Source organism: Pygoscelis adeliae, unplaced genomic scaffold (assembly GCF_000699105.1).
Source record: "Pygoscelis adeliae isolate BGI_AS28 unplaced genomic scaffold, ASM69910v1 Scaffold133, whole genome shotgun sequence".
Taxonomy (NCBI): Eukaryota; Metazoa; Chordata; class Aves; order Sphenisciformes; family Spheniscidae; genus Pygoscelis; species Pygoscelis adeliae.
Genome location: NW_008824475.1, coordinates 5,092,278 through 5,107,959, shown reverse-complemented (window position 1 = coordinate 5,107,959; position 15,682 = coordinate 5,092,278). Strand labels below are relative to the sequence as shown.

Sequence of the window (15,682 nt, the reverse complement as noted above, 5' to 3'; positions counted from 1 at the left end):
GAACAGTTAATAATATACATACTAGATCAGATGGTGTAGAAGACTGAAGTAATTCAGTAATGTCAGCAATGTCATGCTTACATGCCTGATTCATGGATATAGGATATGATTATGAATCACATGTAAAAACAAATATATCAGAGGAAAAACTGGTGTGATTAAAAGTATAAGTTTAAAGTGATATATAATTTTATAGGAAAATAATTAATATGACTTTAATACTCCTCTAATTTACAATTTTAGCATGTTTCAGTTTATTTGTCTAAAAGTGTAAGGATTTAGGTCTTAAAAGATGCTTTTTTAATCTTAAAACCACATCTGTAAATTTTTTTTATGCCTTTTACTAAACTTTTGTAAAATTACATAAACTGGTATAAAATCCTTTTCAAGTGCTCCCCTCCCTCCGCTTTTTCATTCTAAACTGTGAACTACCCTTTTAGCATGAAAAAAGCTTGTAAACTTTTAAATTATCAGCCATACTATAATGGTGGTTGTATTCTGCAGATCACTGTCTTCCAGAAAGGAATTTAGTGGCTCGTGCTCTGCCTAGCTTTTGAGCCATATCTGAATAGAAATTGGTACGCTGAATATTGACCCTACAGTTTCACCAGGAGGATAAAGATCAGGCTTCCAGATTAATGCACAGCAGAGGTGTTAACAAGGATGGAATTCTAAGCAAGAAGATGAGGTTTTATCTAAAAAACCAGTTACTAGGAAGTTTGCTTCAGAAATCACATGGACATATTGTTAGGCATTTGAAGGTCACCTGTAAATCACTTTTCTGATTTCCTGACCAAATTAAGACAGTGGCTTGAATGCTGTGCTACTGTTCTTCCTTAAGAGCTGACAAATTCTTGGGCAGATTAAAGTATATGATACAGGATATACTGTGTCTTTTCCAGCTTCCTGCCGTTAGAAAAGGGAGAAGGTTGTTAGAACAGCAGAAAAGAACTAGTCAGAACTAAAATATATAAAACAACACACATCCAAACTTTTTATGTGCTTAATGTGTTACGCATTACTTGTCACTGAATATGTATGAATACACATCTGTAGCTTATTTCATCAGCTTAATTAATGTTCTGTTGACAAATGAACTCAAATAGTAAACTTACAGTCCTGTTTCTTTGATAGCTGTAACTTCTAAACACGTAGGGGATAGAAGGCAAAAATAGCGACTGTCTTGTTCATTTTGTCCGAGTTAAGGGTGTGTTTTTATTCCATGTGAAATTATGAATTTAAATCATCTTTGAACCTATGTAAATTTGTTTTTTCTTGGAGCTATTCTAATTTTAGATGTTAATAATTTCTCTAATGTGCAAAGAGTACATCGTACATTTTTAAAGGTGTGTTAGTCTTCACTACCAAATCAAGACACATGGATGAAAAATTAGATTTAAACTGCATTGAATATTTCCCTTCTTGGTCTTGTTGTACTAATAAATATAAGTAAAGTGAGACAGACTTTCCTATTGCTGAGAGTAGGTATCAGACATCTGGCATCTTTTTTTTTTTTTTTAACTGAATGTTCATTTGTAGGTTTGTATAGTAAGTATCGTTAAAGTACAAGTAAGGTTGGAAGGAGGAAAAAAGGGAGAATTTTCGATGGCTTGTGTAAGATTAATCTCCCAGTTTCCTGTCATTCTACTTTGTTAGGGTTGGCAGGAGTTCCTCTTCTAAATCAGTCTACTTTGACCATTGTATACAATAATTGTCCAACTTCCTCTTCCCTTCAAACTGTCATTGCTCAGGGAGGGTGTGGGAAGGAGATGGAGAAGCCATGAATCCATCTTCTTGATTTTTTGTTTAGTCAGACGGAGCAGTGTTGTAATTTAATAATTAATTTCCTAACAGTCTAAATGAGGTGTTTATACTGATATTTTGTCCTGTCAGAATAATCCTTGACATGATTAACATATTCAACCCCCTTTTTGTAACTTCCTTTTTAAACAAGCATTGCTGATTTGGGATAGTTGCTTTTGATGCTGTTAAATTAAAGCAAAATTAGATTTGACATCAAATTTAATTCTCTAGAGAATTCCTTTTGTATCTTTTCCTTTGAGTAAACGTTTTTATTGCTACAAAGTTCTTAAATAGTTTTCTAAGATAGTGTATGATGTTTTGAATGTCTTAACAGGTGATCAGAAAGTTAACAGAACAGCTGTTCTGCAGTTTGTTTTGAAGCTTTTTTATCGAGGAAAGATCAGAAAAGCTTTAATCGAAACCTGTCTTAACACTTGGTTTTGCTAATGACATTATTTGACTGAGTTTCTGCTTTAAATAATGAACTGTGATTTCACTGATTTTCCCTTTCTCCCCCCCCCCCCCCCCCCCCCCCCCCACCATATAAAAAATGAAATTTAAGTTCAGAATTAGACAGCTTTTTTGTGGGTGTGGGGAAAGCAGAGATGAGCTAATGGTGATTTAAGGAAAAATCAAAGCCTTTCTTGCCTCATCAAGTTTGAAGTTTCCATGTGGGGGAAAAAATATAATTGATTTGCATATATTAAAAGATACTGAAATAGCAGAATAAATGGACTCTTCTCAATAGCGACAAAACCAGGTTTGGATCTCTCATGCAAAGATCACTTGTATATGTATTGAAGTAGTAATGATTTATTTTAAGGTTGTTTGAAATGTCATCTCTTTTTATTGAAGGATGTTTAGTGGATTTTAAAAGAATTATGGCAGCTTTCACAGAGCTGAACTGCAAATAGTTGTTTGGTTTTTTTTTCTTTTTTAACTGAAGTGTTGCCAGTCACTAGGCGTTACACATGTATTCAGAAACAAGTGCTTCACGTACCAGACTTTGCAATCCAGAGTTTCATCTGTGAGTCTCATTGGCTGTTACTGCATGAATTATAAATACAGTTTCAGAAATTACCTGAATTTCTAATATGAAGCAGTGGAAAAGCCTAATGTGAAACTTTACTTCTGAAAATTCTTTGGAGACAGCAACGTCCGGAGTCTCCTTTCCTGTTGCACTCCTTCCCCTTTCCCTGCTGTCATTAATATTATTGCATTTTCCTCTTCAGGAAGCTCATTGAAGTAGCATCAGTGTTATGATTAGGAGATAATTGTATTCTGCCCTTTTTGTCAAAATTTTGTCTGTTTTTTAAAATGTTTTTAGTGGAAAGATGTGCTGCAATGATGAACTTTATTTTTCAGTCTAATCATTTAAATAAATGTCATAAATGACATTGTCAAGTTAACTGTTATATCCTGCTCAGCCTACTTGCCATATGGAGGAGTTTAATTATTAAGAGTAGGAGTGATTTGCTTTGGGAGCTTTTAATTGAAAGATTAAACGAAGCTCACTCTGAGGCTGTCTCTTCAAGCATTTGAAGATTTTAATGACACCTTATGTAAGGATTTAAGATAAAAGCAACATGTTTGTTGCCTTTACTGTGAATAGCTGTTTTGAACATCTGGTGAAATTCTTGAACACACTTGCTTTTCAGTAATTTCAACAATCCCTACTGTACCTGACAGATTTGTACTCAGGTCTTTAAAAATCGTTGTTCTCTTACAAGTTTTTTTGCCTTGAAAAGAATTGTATTGAATTGATGAAGAAACTGTAATATATTAAAGTACAGTGTAAGACTAAAGCACAAAAGAAATGTAAGAAAATAGAAATCCTAGTTAGATGAAGATGCATTTGGTGGGGGTTGGGGATATTGTGGCCACCTGCTTTGGCTCTGGAAAATGCAAAGAAATTCTACTTCTGTCATCATGGCTTGCTGAAACATAGTTATTTTAAGCTGAGAGTATGTACTTAGGAAGCTGACACTTGTGTGTAGTGCTTGCCTTTTCTGTGAGGCTTCCCTTTATCCCAGATGGCTTCTTAGGAACGAGGAATCATAAAACTAGCAGAACATGGTACACTCCTGAATTCATCAGAAAAAGGCAGTCATGGAAACACTGCGGGCTTCTATGGAACTGCCATATGTTAGCGTAAAAAAAGTGCTCTTCCTTCTCGGTGAACGCTGAAGATCCTCACAGAACAAAAATGATGTGTAGTAGCCAGTCTCTCCAAATAACTCCCAACCGCCAAGTTCCTCTGACTGAACTAACAGGGAAATTTAAAGGCATTTAAATTTCAAATTTGGAGGTGTGTATCTGGTTCCAGGTACCTCTGAAAATGATAAAGGTTTTGTGTGTCCCTGTATTCTTAAAGAGGCTCTTTGAGGCATCAAAAAGGCTTAAGGACTCGGGTGCTTTGGAGGCCAGGTTGGAACTGCAAACACCTGGCTAGGGTCCCTCTGTCACAGGCTTTGGCACAGTCATAGCTTTTATGCTCCAGTGTCCATATGCAAAAGGGTGTGTGTGAGATGACTGCAGGATTATTAGCTATTTGTTTGTCTGTCAGTCCTTTTCATTCTGAAGTTTGTTACGCTCACAACAGTTTAGGGAAAAGTAAATGCAGGATAGATGAAAGACTGCAAGGTGCATGTACCCTTTTGCTTTGGAACCATTTCTAATGGTGTATTCCTAAAATAAATTTCAAGGGCTGTGCTGACATGACCGCTTGCAGATATAAGTGTAATTAATTTTCCTTACTGGCTTGTGTTGACAGTGTCACTTTGTAAGTTTAACTCCTGGTGCCTTCAGGAAATGGGATGAAAAAGCCGTGATTCTAAAGTTTAGAAGAACTTTGAACTGAAGTTTTTCTTGTAGTCTTGTCTTATTTTAGCCTCATTGAAAAAGGGGGGGTGGGGGAGGGGGAAGGGCGCGGCGGGGAAAGCTCTAAGTGTTACTTTCCCCTTATCTGTAAATACAAAGTTTCCTGTATACCGGGTTGGATAACTCTGTACTCGCTTCATTATCAAACTGTCTCCTATATGACTGGTCTGTACCCATGGCTTTGTGCAGCTCCCTGGACTGGTGAAGACTAATTTCTCCTCTCGCCTCAGAGCTAGGAGGCAGTTACTGAGCTACTCAAGGCAGGCAGGAAGGTTTGGTTCAAAAGCCTGTGCCAAGTTTGTTGAGCCATTAATTTGAAATTTAATTTTTTAGTAACAAATTACCTCCTTATCATGACCAGAAGTTCTGGAGCTTCCTCACTTCTGAGCAAAATTAAAAACCGGGCTGTAAAATAATTCTTGCCTAGAGTGACATATGGTGTGCTTGTATGCCTCTAGTCCACCTCACCTAAAGTGTATCTCTCTTGTTTGCTAATTATTCTGTGCTGTTTGTTAAAGGAAGGGTCAAATTCTAAGCTATCAGATTCACTCCCTGAGTGAATTTCTTGGTATTATCTCTGTGCTCTTTCCTGTGGTGATGATTTTGGGCTAAGTATATTTATGACAACACACCAGACTAGGACAGACAAATTGGTCCAGACATGAAATTAGGTTTGTCCTTAAAGTACAATAGAAGGTTTGAAATCCCAGAACACCTTCAACAGGGTGGATTCGAAGTGAAAAACAGGTTATCAACTAGTCTTATTTGTTGCGGGCCCTCAGGCCTTATTTATGGTGCTTGCTGTATCTTGAGACTTTTCCTCTTGGCTTTTATCTTAATTAAGTGGATGTTTGAGAAGTTTCTAACTGTACTTCATCTAGTATTAATTTGAATTGTTTCTGCTGTGCAAGTGAGGCAAAATACTGCATTTTAGAATCTTCTGCAGAGCTGCAGATGATTAAATTTCCATCAGCTGTTTTTTGGATTTGGTAGGGCTTTGTAGGTATGCTTGTGAAATGCTTTTTGCTTATTCTTTAGGTTGTGGCTTTGTAATTTGTTTTTTGTTTTGAGATTGTTTTCTGAAGAGGGGGATGACAAGTGTTGTCAGTCTGGGGTATGTTTAATTTTACCATATGTAAATAAGCTTGAAGGTAAATCTGGATTCTGTTTAGAGTGGGTTAATATTTATTACAGTCGATGTAGTCCTACTCCATGTTTCTTAGTCCCAAAAGGAGCAATTGGAACTCTATCGTCTCTTAAGAGAGAGATCAAGTGTTCCTGGAGCCAGCACATGGGACATTTGAAGCACAAGCAGCCTGTTTACTTCTCTCAAGAAGAGCCATAGCTCTTTAAAGTGCCTTCATGCTTAAATAACCAAAAAAGGCATATCTGAGATAAATAAGTACTCTGATTAAGAAACTGATTAACCTCAGTGCTGAGAAAATGTACTCTGAGAAAACCTTTGTGATTTGAAAAGCTGGGCTTTCAGCTGAACAAAATGGAAAAGTGTTTGAGTGGGTGCTCGCAAACTGTGAACACTATTTATCTGACATTTTCTTCTGCGTAAGAATAGAACTAATTACAAATTAAACAAGTTGGGTATGTTTGAGGGACCTGTTTTTGTGTTCCGACAATTATGCTTTCTTCTAACTTAAAACATAGTATAGATCTAATCTTGCAATACAAAGATGATTTTATTTAAGTAGTGTCATATTCTTTGTTTGTGGCTATTGGAATTTAATTATTAGCAGAACTTTGAGGTGATTCATTACTATTGCAAGGGAAGCCTTTTTACACCAAGCACTCTGTATTGTAGGGATAAGTCCTTAAACCCCCCAATGATAGTAGTTTTTTCATTGCAAGGCAAAAATGTAAAGGTTGTATATTGTGCAAATTAAACCTTTTCTAACGAAACGAAGGTGGACAAATAAAATAGATTATTTTTTTTTAAGTAAAAGAAATTACTCGGTTTCACTTTTTTCAAGAAATAGTTGTTGCATTCCAAAGCTGAAAACTGTTTGTGGTTGGCCTGGTTAATGTTTAGTAATTTGTCTTTCTGATTTATACGAAGTAGTTCTAAAACCAGCATCTCCCTCTATTCTGGGGCAGTGTCAGTGAGTTGTTTGGTTTTTTTTGTGGTGGGGTTTTTTGGTGTGGGTTTTTTTTTTTTAAATTCATATGTGGGCACAGATAACAGATAACTGTTAACTTCTGTATAATAAAGCTGGTGTATAAAGTAAGAATGCATTGACTCATGTCTAGCTATAGGGATCAGTCCTGTTACTATGCATCTGAGATTCTAGCTATGCCATGGTTGCTACCTTGGTACTTGCTTTGGTACCTTGGTACTTGGTACCTTGGTACTTGCTTTGTAGCCTTGTGCAAGCGGAGTCTTATCAGCATCCATTATTTTTGATTATTTTTAAATTTATAATAAAGACAGAAAAACAGAGTCATGCCAACTCAATTGGTTTGAAAATACTAAAACAATAAATTTATTTTTCTATGCAAACTCTTGATCCTATCCATTCATTACTTATATAAATGAGCCTTTAATAAATTTTGTAGTAACACGAAAGCTTAATCCTTTGATAGACTAGAAGAAGCAAAAATTACTCATATGCTGCCTCAATTTCTATTTGCATTGATATGATTAAAGTGGATTGTACCAATTCATAGGACTAATCAGTGCATTTTTATAATGGCTATTACAGTGGGAATTCACTATCTTATTAAAGCTGAACTTTCAAAAAATGGTTTCTGTATCCTTTTCCACCTTCTGTTCTTTGATGGTATTTGGTACATGAGAATTAATGAAATAGCTAGGTATTAGTTAATGCCAGGTGAAGGACCAGTCTTTAATGATGGTTGGTCATCATGCATTGCAGAATTTTGGAGCATTTGGCATGTGCCTTGTGGAAGGCAAAGAACAGAGATATAACAATCTGACATGGTGGAAGCAGAGCCATCAGATGCACACAAATCATGAGCCTTCAGTAATGAATGCAAAAGAAAATGTACTATTTTTGACCTGCAGTCCTGCTCCACAGTGACTGCTGTTTTTGATCAGAGCATACAGGACTGAGATATCATGTATTGTTATCCGTTGAATTTTCTTTGTGATGTGCTTTCTTCTCTTGCAGTCCTTGAATATTTTGCACTCAGTAGTACTATCTACTTTGAATTTGATCTGCAGTGTGGTTACCATCCCTTTGTTACCTGTTTATGAAGCTATAATTACAGGACATGACAATTCTTTTTCGCTTCCTCTGCTGCTCTCTGTTTAGCCCAGGCTTTCAGAAAGGAGGCTGGAAAACACGGTGACTTTATTTGCTATTGCAGTGATATATTACTAAGGGTGGATGATAGATAGAAGAAGAGGTGGAGATAGCAGTTACAGGGCTGGAAAAAAAAAATCCAAGCATCAAACTATTCCAGCCTATTCTTTGGGCTTCCTTCCTGGATAAAAAAAGGGTTGATCTCTGCCCCCCCATTCACTTTTTTGGTAAGAATTATTATTTTACAGCTAAACTTGACATCTATGACCTGGTGGCTATGTACAGTGAAGTACACGTACACATACAGAAATTTAAGCCCTTTCTTTTTCTTGGGAGCTTCGTATTCTAGAGTGACAGTAACTAATATTTCTGTTTTGTTTCCCCCCCGCCCCCTTTAGATCCCTGCAGTTCACTCAGCCCACCGTGCTTTACTGAGGAGGACCGATTCAGCCTAGAAGCTCTCCGCATGATCCATAAGCAAATGGATGATGACAAAGATGGTGGTATTGAAGTAGAGGAAAGTGATGAGGTAGGAGTAAAAAGCCTTCACTTGTGCATACATGAGGTCTGTCTTTTTTTTTTCTCCTGTTTTATATAGCTGCTCTTTATGTTCCAGTACTTGAGTAGTTGTTGCTGTTTTTCTTAATTCAACCCTTCCCACAGCCAAATGTGGAAGGAAAGTCTAATTTCTAGAATTGTCTGAAATGGAATATTATTGCCCATTGTTCTAGCCTAAAGGAAAGTTTTATGTGACTATGTATAAAAGCTGTTATTTTTGTGATTAGTGTAAGAGGTAGGCAAATGGTGTTGGTTTAGCTTGCAATGAGGTAACTAAGAGTTGATGAGATCTGCCACCTGGTATTTTAGTTTCTTTGCTCTAAGGTTTTCTTGCTTAAGTCATCGCTAGGCTTTCCTGTTTACCTTAGATCTGTTCCAGGCACTTCATCGTGCAAAACAATACCTGTTACAGACAGCAGTCTAGAAAGCTTTCTTATGTGTTTTTGCTTACATTTTACAGGCAAGTAGTAAGCACCTCCTGCTGTAGGTTAATGGTAGATTAAGTCCTATGAACTAAGGAAGGTTATTCAGACCTGCCTGAAGTTTTTTGTGATGGTGCTCGAATGAGTTTGGTAGGCAAACCAAATTGACAAAGGACTTGCCCTTGCACTTGGTCCTGACAAAGGACTTGCCCTTGCACTTACTCAACTTTACCATTGGGATTCTCAAAATTACTGGGTAGGAATGGAAATATCCATGTAGTTTCATTGTTCTTGCTTCTGCTTTCTGGCAGTTGTCAGGTACAGGCTTGAGAAAGGAAGGGGAGTGAAGATGTCCCCTCATCTCCTTGTCCCCTAAAAATGAGGGTATTGCCATATGGTTCTGAAGCCTATTCTCACTGGAGGTGAGTGGGAGAAGAATCTAGCCCTGATTTCTCTTTTTGTAACATCTCAAGGAAGATTGTTCTCCCTGAATGAGTTTAGTTGTGAATTATCATTGTCAAGTTTAATGTGATGCTACTTACTTTCTGTGTGATTATATACAAACAGCATTAACAGTGATTGATGCTTGGTTGATACGAGTTTTCTGAAGGAATACAGTAAAATGGAGAGAATGATCCAGAATAAAATAACGTACTTTTTAACTTCGGAGGAAAAAACCTGCTCTGTACCTTAGGGACTGTCACAGTGAGGTAGTTCAGGCACTGGAAATAGTCTAGCTCTGTTCTCGCAGAATGTTTGGTTATTGTCATTAAAGTTTGGGACAGGCACAATCCAGTCTGCAAACTGAAACATTAGTGATGGAGTGTGAGCTTTCTGATGAACTTCAGCATTGTGTGATTCTCTTGACTTCTGCTGCATTTCTTATAGATGAAAGTTAAGAAAGTTAAAAGAAAATACCGAAATATTTATACATTGGAAACTTTTTATTAGCATTTAAAAAATCTGTCTTGGTTTCCAGTGGACCATCTTTGTATCTGACCTTAAGTTTCTTCCTGTTCCAGAGGAATGTCGAGATAAATCCAAGCGACAGAAGCTACTCTTAAAACCTGTTAAAATGATTGAAATTAGAACAGTTCATGCGGGGTGCTATTACAGCTGGGGTAATGAGAGATTAGTGAAACTATATATTCAAACTACTCACTGTGCATAAAATGACTGAAATGTAGCCCTTTCTTCTGCTAGCTCATTTTTAGTTATCGAAGAAATACTTAAAAAAAATCCTAAATAAGCTTTTTTGTACATATAGTTTCCATACAAATCAGTGGTGAATATGTATTCACATATAGTGCTTTCTTCTAAGACGTTAAAGGCAAACCTGAAATTAATGAGAAATGCAATTTAATTGCAAGTTCAACTAGTAATCTATATATTCTTGTTGTAGCGCTCTTATTGGATCTTTACCATAATCTTAAAAGATCTGACATTTTAACCACAGTTACATAGTTACCTGATTATGGTAGGTCTGAATATATACTAAATATGTCCTAATATACACTACTTCAAAACCAGATTTATGATTTTTTTTTTTTTCTGTCACAGTAGGTAATGCTGCTTGTTTTGATTAAGAATGAGGACTGATAATTAAAAACCCCCCAACTTTATTAGAAGTAAAGCTTGCATGAAATACAGGGATTTTACTCAACAGCAGGGTAATGGATTTCCCATTTCGTGCTGCATGGCTTTTGCTTGCAAGACTCCTGGAAGAGCAGTTATATTGAATATGTTAATTAGATACTCATCGGCTTTTTATTTGTCAGGAAAAACGTGACAATGTACAATAACTTTCTGCTGTTTTACGAGCACTAAAACAGTGTAACAAATTACAAGTGTGTATTTACACCAAGGAAGGAAGATCTTGTAAATAAGTTATCTTGAGAGGGGAAGGTAACAAGAGCTAAAGATGTTGAACTATTTAACTGTTTTAATTTGCTAATCCAGTTGAGAACTCCCAACAGTGATTCCAGACACTTCATCTGCACACCGTCTATTATTTTTCCTCATGTTCCTCATGCCCTGTTTTATGCTGTAGTTTTGTTTTTCCTCTGTAAAATGAAGTCTGACATAAAATCATTCTGTAGGGAATGTAAGAAAACTGGAACTTTTAGAAGAAACTTTTTATTTCCTCAAAGATTGTCTGATACTGGAAGTCTTTTGGATCTACCTTGTGTGGACTGGAAAGAAGCTTGTATTTGAACTTGATGAAATTGATGTGGGGAAACTTGGTCTAAATTTTTAGCACGGGATTTATTAGTCATTGAAACACACGAAGGATTTGTTGAAGTCTTCTAAGGAAGATAGAGGGACTCTAGTTTGAGCACGGACTGTTTTTTTGGGGTTGTTTTTTTTTTTTTCTTTGGTCTGTTACCTAGGTTAGACTAGATGGTATAACTTAAGAGATTTACGAAGATGAAAGAACTTGAACTTTTAAATTTGGTGGAATATACTTTTCTAATTCTAGTTATTACAAAATACTTGAAAAAAGAGCTTTTGTCATAGCTACTCATATGTTTGAATTTTTTTTGCATTCAGGATTCACACAACTTTCTAATACTTGCCCTGAATTTTCAGTGTAGAATTATGTACTCCAAAACAAGAAGCATAACTTAAACAACAAAAAAAATTGTTTGGATAATAAATTTGTGTCATACTTTAGAGTGTGCTTTACTGTGCAGTTACTAATTTCTGTAAAGTAGGCTATCACAGTGTGAAAACCAGAGAGTATGGTACAGCAGAGAAGAGAAAAAAGGAGGGATGTGGAAAAAGACTATAGTTACCATTATGGCAAGCTAATATGAATTTCTCTATCAAATCTAGCTCCTGCTATTGTTACTTTATTATTAACATACAAAAGATTGCAATTCTTTAAACTGGTTTAAAGAGGTAGGCTGTAAAAGGGTAGGTGAAGGGGGGAACATATTACTAACTGAGGTTTTAGTCATGTGCTGTGGGAGGCTATCTGCCTCAGGAAGCATCTGTTGCACCGCATGTACATGATTCATTTTAATGATGAAGAGGCACAAGCAGTAAGACAGACTTATCGTATGTTCACTATTTACATAGGTTTTTCCTGTTTCCAAAGAACCTCTATATGTAGATCCTACATCAAGTCATTTCCTCAAGGAATCTCTCCACAGAAATAGAATAAATTGATGTTTTTGAAATATTAATATCTTACTGTGTGTCTAATGTCACACAAAGCTAATGGCATGAATTTACAGCTTTGCGTGGGATCTTTGGATAGATCGCTTAATATCTTGGTATTTTGTTTGAGTTTTTTTTTGAGTGCACTTGCATAATTACTTCACAAAAAAACCCAGCGCAACAAACCCCACACAAAACCACCAAAAAAAAGAGACAAAAAACACTGTGTGGTGAGGAAGAGACTGCAGTATTGAAAGCAAGAAATGATCAGGGAATGGCTTTTAACAGTGTGGTCAAAGAAGTTGGAACCTCAGGGGTGATATGCAGAAGTGCCTGACTTAAAATGTTCTCTGGAGGCAAGAATCAAAAAGAATCTAGCTTTATTGGCCTAGAACAGGGAGGATGATTGTCTTCTGTACAGTGATTAAAGCAGAAAAAGTAGCTAGTATGATCTGATCAGGAATAGCAATAGTAATACAGCACTTTGGCTATGGGAAGTTTGACAGGGGCAGAATATTTGACAGCTCAAGGTCTTCCTTTGAAGTGACCATTTCTGAATGGATGGGCTCTGTGAAGCTATTGTTTAAGGGCTTGAGGTCATATTTGCATCTTGGATGCAAAAATCCAAGAGAAGTGGAACAAACGTAATGTCTGAGAGAGTACGCTGTGTTTTTTGAGAGAAAATGAAGAGGTGGAGTCTAAAAAAGAAAAAAAAGTCAAAGGAAGAATCCAGAGGGAAATAAAAATGGAGAAGATACAGAGGTCAAGTGTAAACAACTCAGTTAAAAATAAGTAATTTATAGAACTGGGGTGAGTTCAGAAATGTATGTTTCAGTATACTCTCCCTTTAGTGCTGATTTGTGATTGAAGGTTTTATAATAAAGGAGAACCAGTTCATGCTCTTATTACTTATTTTAATTATGTAATTAATTTGCTAGTCATATTCTTGGTTGTTTATGCTTCCTTTTAGCAGTTAAAATGGTACATGCATCTCTACATCACAATTTATTTTACAAGCTTGCTAAATTAAAATATTATGCATTAGCATTACTATTTTAGGAGAATCTGGAGAAATAAAATTTAATGTGTAACTTTTCAACATGAAATTATTTTCTGAATTACTCCTGAAGTAGAGCTGACTACTCAGTTTGTGTAAAGATGAGATGGTGAAAGAAGTCTGTGGATATCTTTGTTCTTTAACTCCTTGAGAGGGAGAAAAAAAAGAATGAAACATGATTTACTAGTTTGGACCAGAGACCAATTCAATAAGCTGTTCTGGACAGTAGCGAGTACTAAATACTACAGGCAAAATTGCAAGAAATTCCATGACAGGAAATCCTGAAGAACTGGATGCCAAGATAGTGTGGTGCTCCCGTTTTAAATATGTATGATTTGAATATTAGGAACATAAAAAGTGTGAGGTGGAAAAACACTTTCAGAATTTAACATTAAACTCAGGATGACTCTTAAGTGAATAGCCCTTCTGTATTCTTGAACAAAAGCAAATTTATGCGCAGAATTTCTCTTCCTTTTGATTGTTACATCTTGGAGAGAGTAAAGATTTAGCAGAAGAGGTTTTTTTTGGGGGGAAGTACAGATATGTATGGAACGGATGTTAGAAAAAAAAAATGGATGACTGTTCAAAAGCTTGATCTCCCTTTGTTTAGTGCATCTTGGCACCTCCTTAAACTTCAGGAGCCTACCCCAGGTGTTATAATTTCAGCTGGGAGAGGTTCTGCTATAGATAGAGCCCTTGCTTCATTTTGTTGTCTGCGAATATATGTTCAGCAAGATTTTAAAAGTCCTTCAAAGTTCCCTTCGTATTCTGGTTTCGTCCTTATCATTTATATAATAAAGGTCCTTAAACTCGTGTTCATATTTGTGTAAAGTAGCTTATTACTTCAGTGTCAGCCGGTTAGGCAAAATTCTGTGTGGTAAAGAAATACCTGCTGCAGTGGTTCAGAAACTGAAAACACTCTAAGTGTTTTGCATAATACTGGGATGCCTCCTGAGTGTGTTTTACATCTCGCTGTGAAAGAACATGCTGTTACAAACATTGATCTTTCAAACGAGTATTTTGAGCTTCCTAACCAGCGTAGCAAACCCTTCCCCCAAAGCTGTTGGGTTACTTCGATTCCCTGAGTTTTAGATCTGTTAATAGAGGTCTTTTTTTGCTTTGAATTTTATCATTCAACTGCTAATGTATTTGTCCCCAGGCAGAGTGTGTTTTAGCCTCCTGAAGTTTTGTAAGCGACTCTGAGCGTGTCTACACAGTCTATTTTTTTCAGAGCAGGATAGGTAGGAGCCAGGTCTTGTCTGAAAACATCATGACTGTGTTAGTCTACAACTGTGCCTGTGCAAAGAAGTCCTGGAGAGAGGCAGCATGTGTTATCGTGGGTATGTTGCATAGAAACCTGTTCCAACGTGATTTGGATCAGACCTACCTCATGCCTTGCCTCGTTGGAGGTACTTAAGCTAATATGTAGCTGTCTGCACCTGTTTATGTAGTACTGCAGGCATTTAGTCCTGCTACAATGAAATATCCCTTGGAAATTCTAACTCGGCTTTGAAGAGATTGCAAAGTTTACTTTGCAGTAGAATAGCTACAGTTTTGTTTTGAGCTGCAATAATCTTTTTTCAGTAGAATTTGTAGATTACTTAAGATACACTTGGTAACACTTTCACAGCTATGTCCTACAGTTTTCTAGTAATGTTTCTATTATGCTTAAATACATTTTCTTGTTTTACTGTGTAACATCTCTAGAAGCTATTTCTATAGGGTAGGCAGTTGTGAATGCTGTCATACCTGAATCATAGTATGTTGCCTTTTAAAAGCACACTCGCTATCCTAACTTGGTCAATAAGTGGGACATTGCAATACCTGCAACGAGTCTGGTAGCAGTAGGTGGGAGGGAATGTACTAAAAGGCTGTCTAACAGTGACTGCCTGTATCTGAAGGTAGGATTATAGGAAAACTAAGTTGTAACTTTTGCAGGTTTTCTTTTGAAGGAATAAAACTGAAGGAAATAACACTGTTTAAGGAACAGATGCTCAAGAAACACACTCATACTTAGCCAGGAGATGTTACTAATTGCTCTTAAAGTAAACTTGTCAGTTAGAGAGTCTATTTTAAGTTGGTGAAACTGAAAATCATAAACTTGAGCCTTCACCCAGAACAAAATATAAACATAGCATATGAGTACTTCCTTCTGCAGTTAGTGAGTGTGGTTAATTTTACTTTTTCACTGGTGTTTGCAAAAGTATGCAATTGTTCATTTACTCCTCAAAGAGCAAGCATCTTTTGCAACTTCACATGTTTTAACTTTTTGTATTGTTGCATGTGGCTTTAGTTTGTAAGTGCTCCCTCCATGTCAAACTGGTATTGGATTTTTTTTTTTTTTTGTGGTTCTTACTTCAGGTTAGTTTTTGGTTATGAGTTGACTGGCTTTTGGTGAATGTTACAGTACTAAAGGCTTTCTGAAGAGGAAGGAAGGTTGTGGCATACCTGACCTTGTAACTCTTTTCCAGGGCTCCACAAGTCCCGTCCCCTCCAGGGAGGAGACAGTTTTCTCTCCACCT

General features: G+C 36.5%; 1 protein-coding gene across 1 annotated transcript in view; it reads left to right on the top strand.

The window, feature by feature from the left end:
• The first annotated feature begins 8,363 nt into the window (after positions 1 to 8,363).
• Positions 8,364 to 15,682, top strand: part of STIM2 (stromal interaction molecule 2) — a 30,364-nt gene continuing 23,045 nt past the window's right edge. The window contains exon 1 of the mRNA XM_009321396.1: positions 8,364 to 8,490. Coding sequence (XP_009319671.1) covers positions 8,428 to 8,490 — 63 coding nt within the window. The 5' untranslated portion in view covers positions 8,364 to 8,427. The remainder of the gene's footprint in view (positions 8,491 to 15,682) is intronic.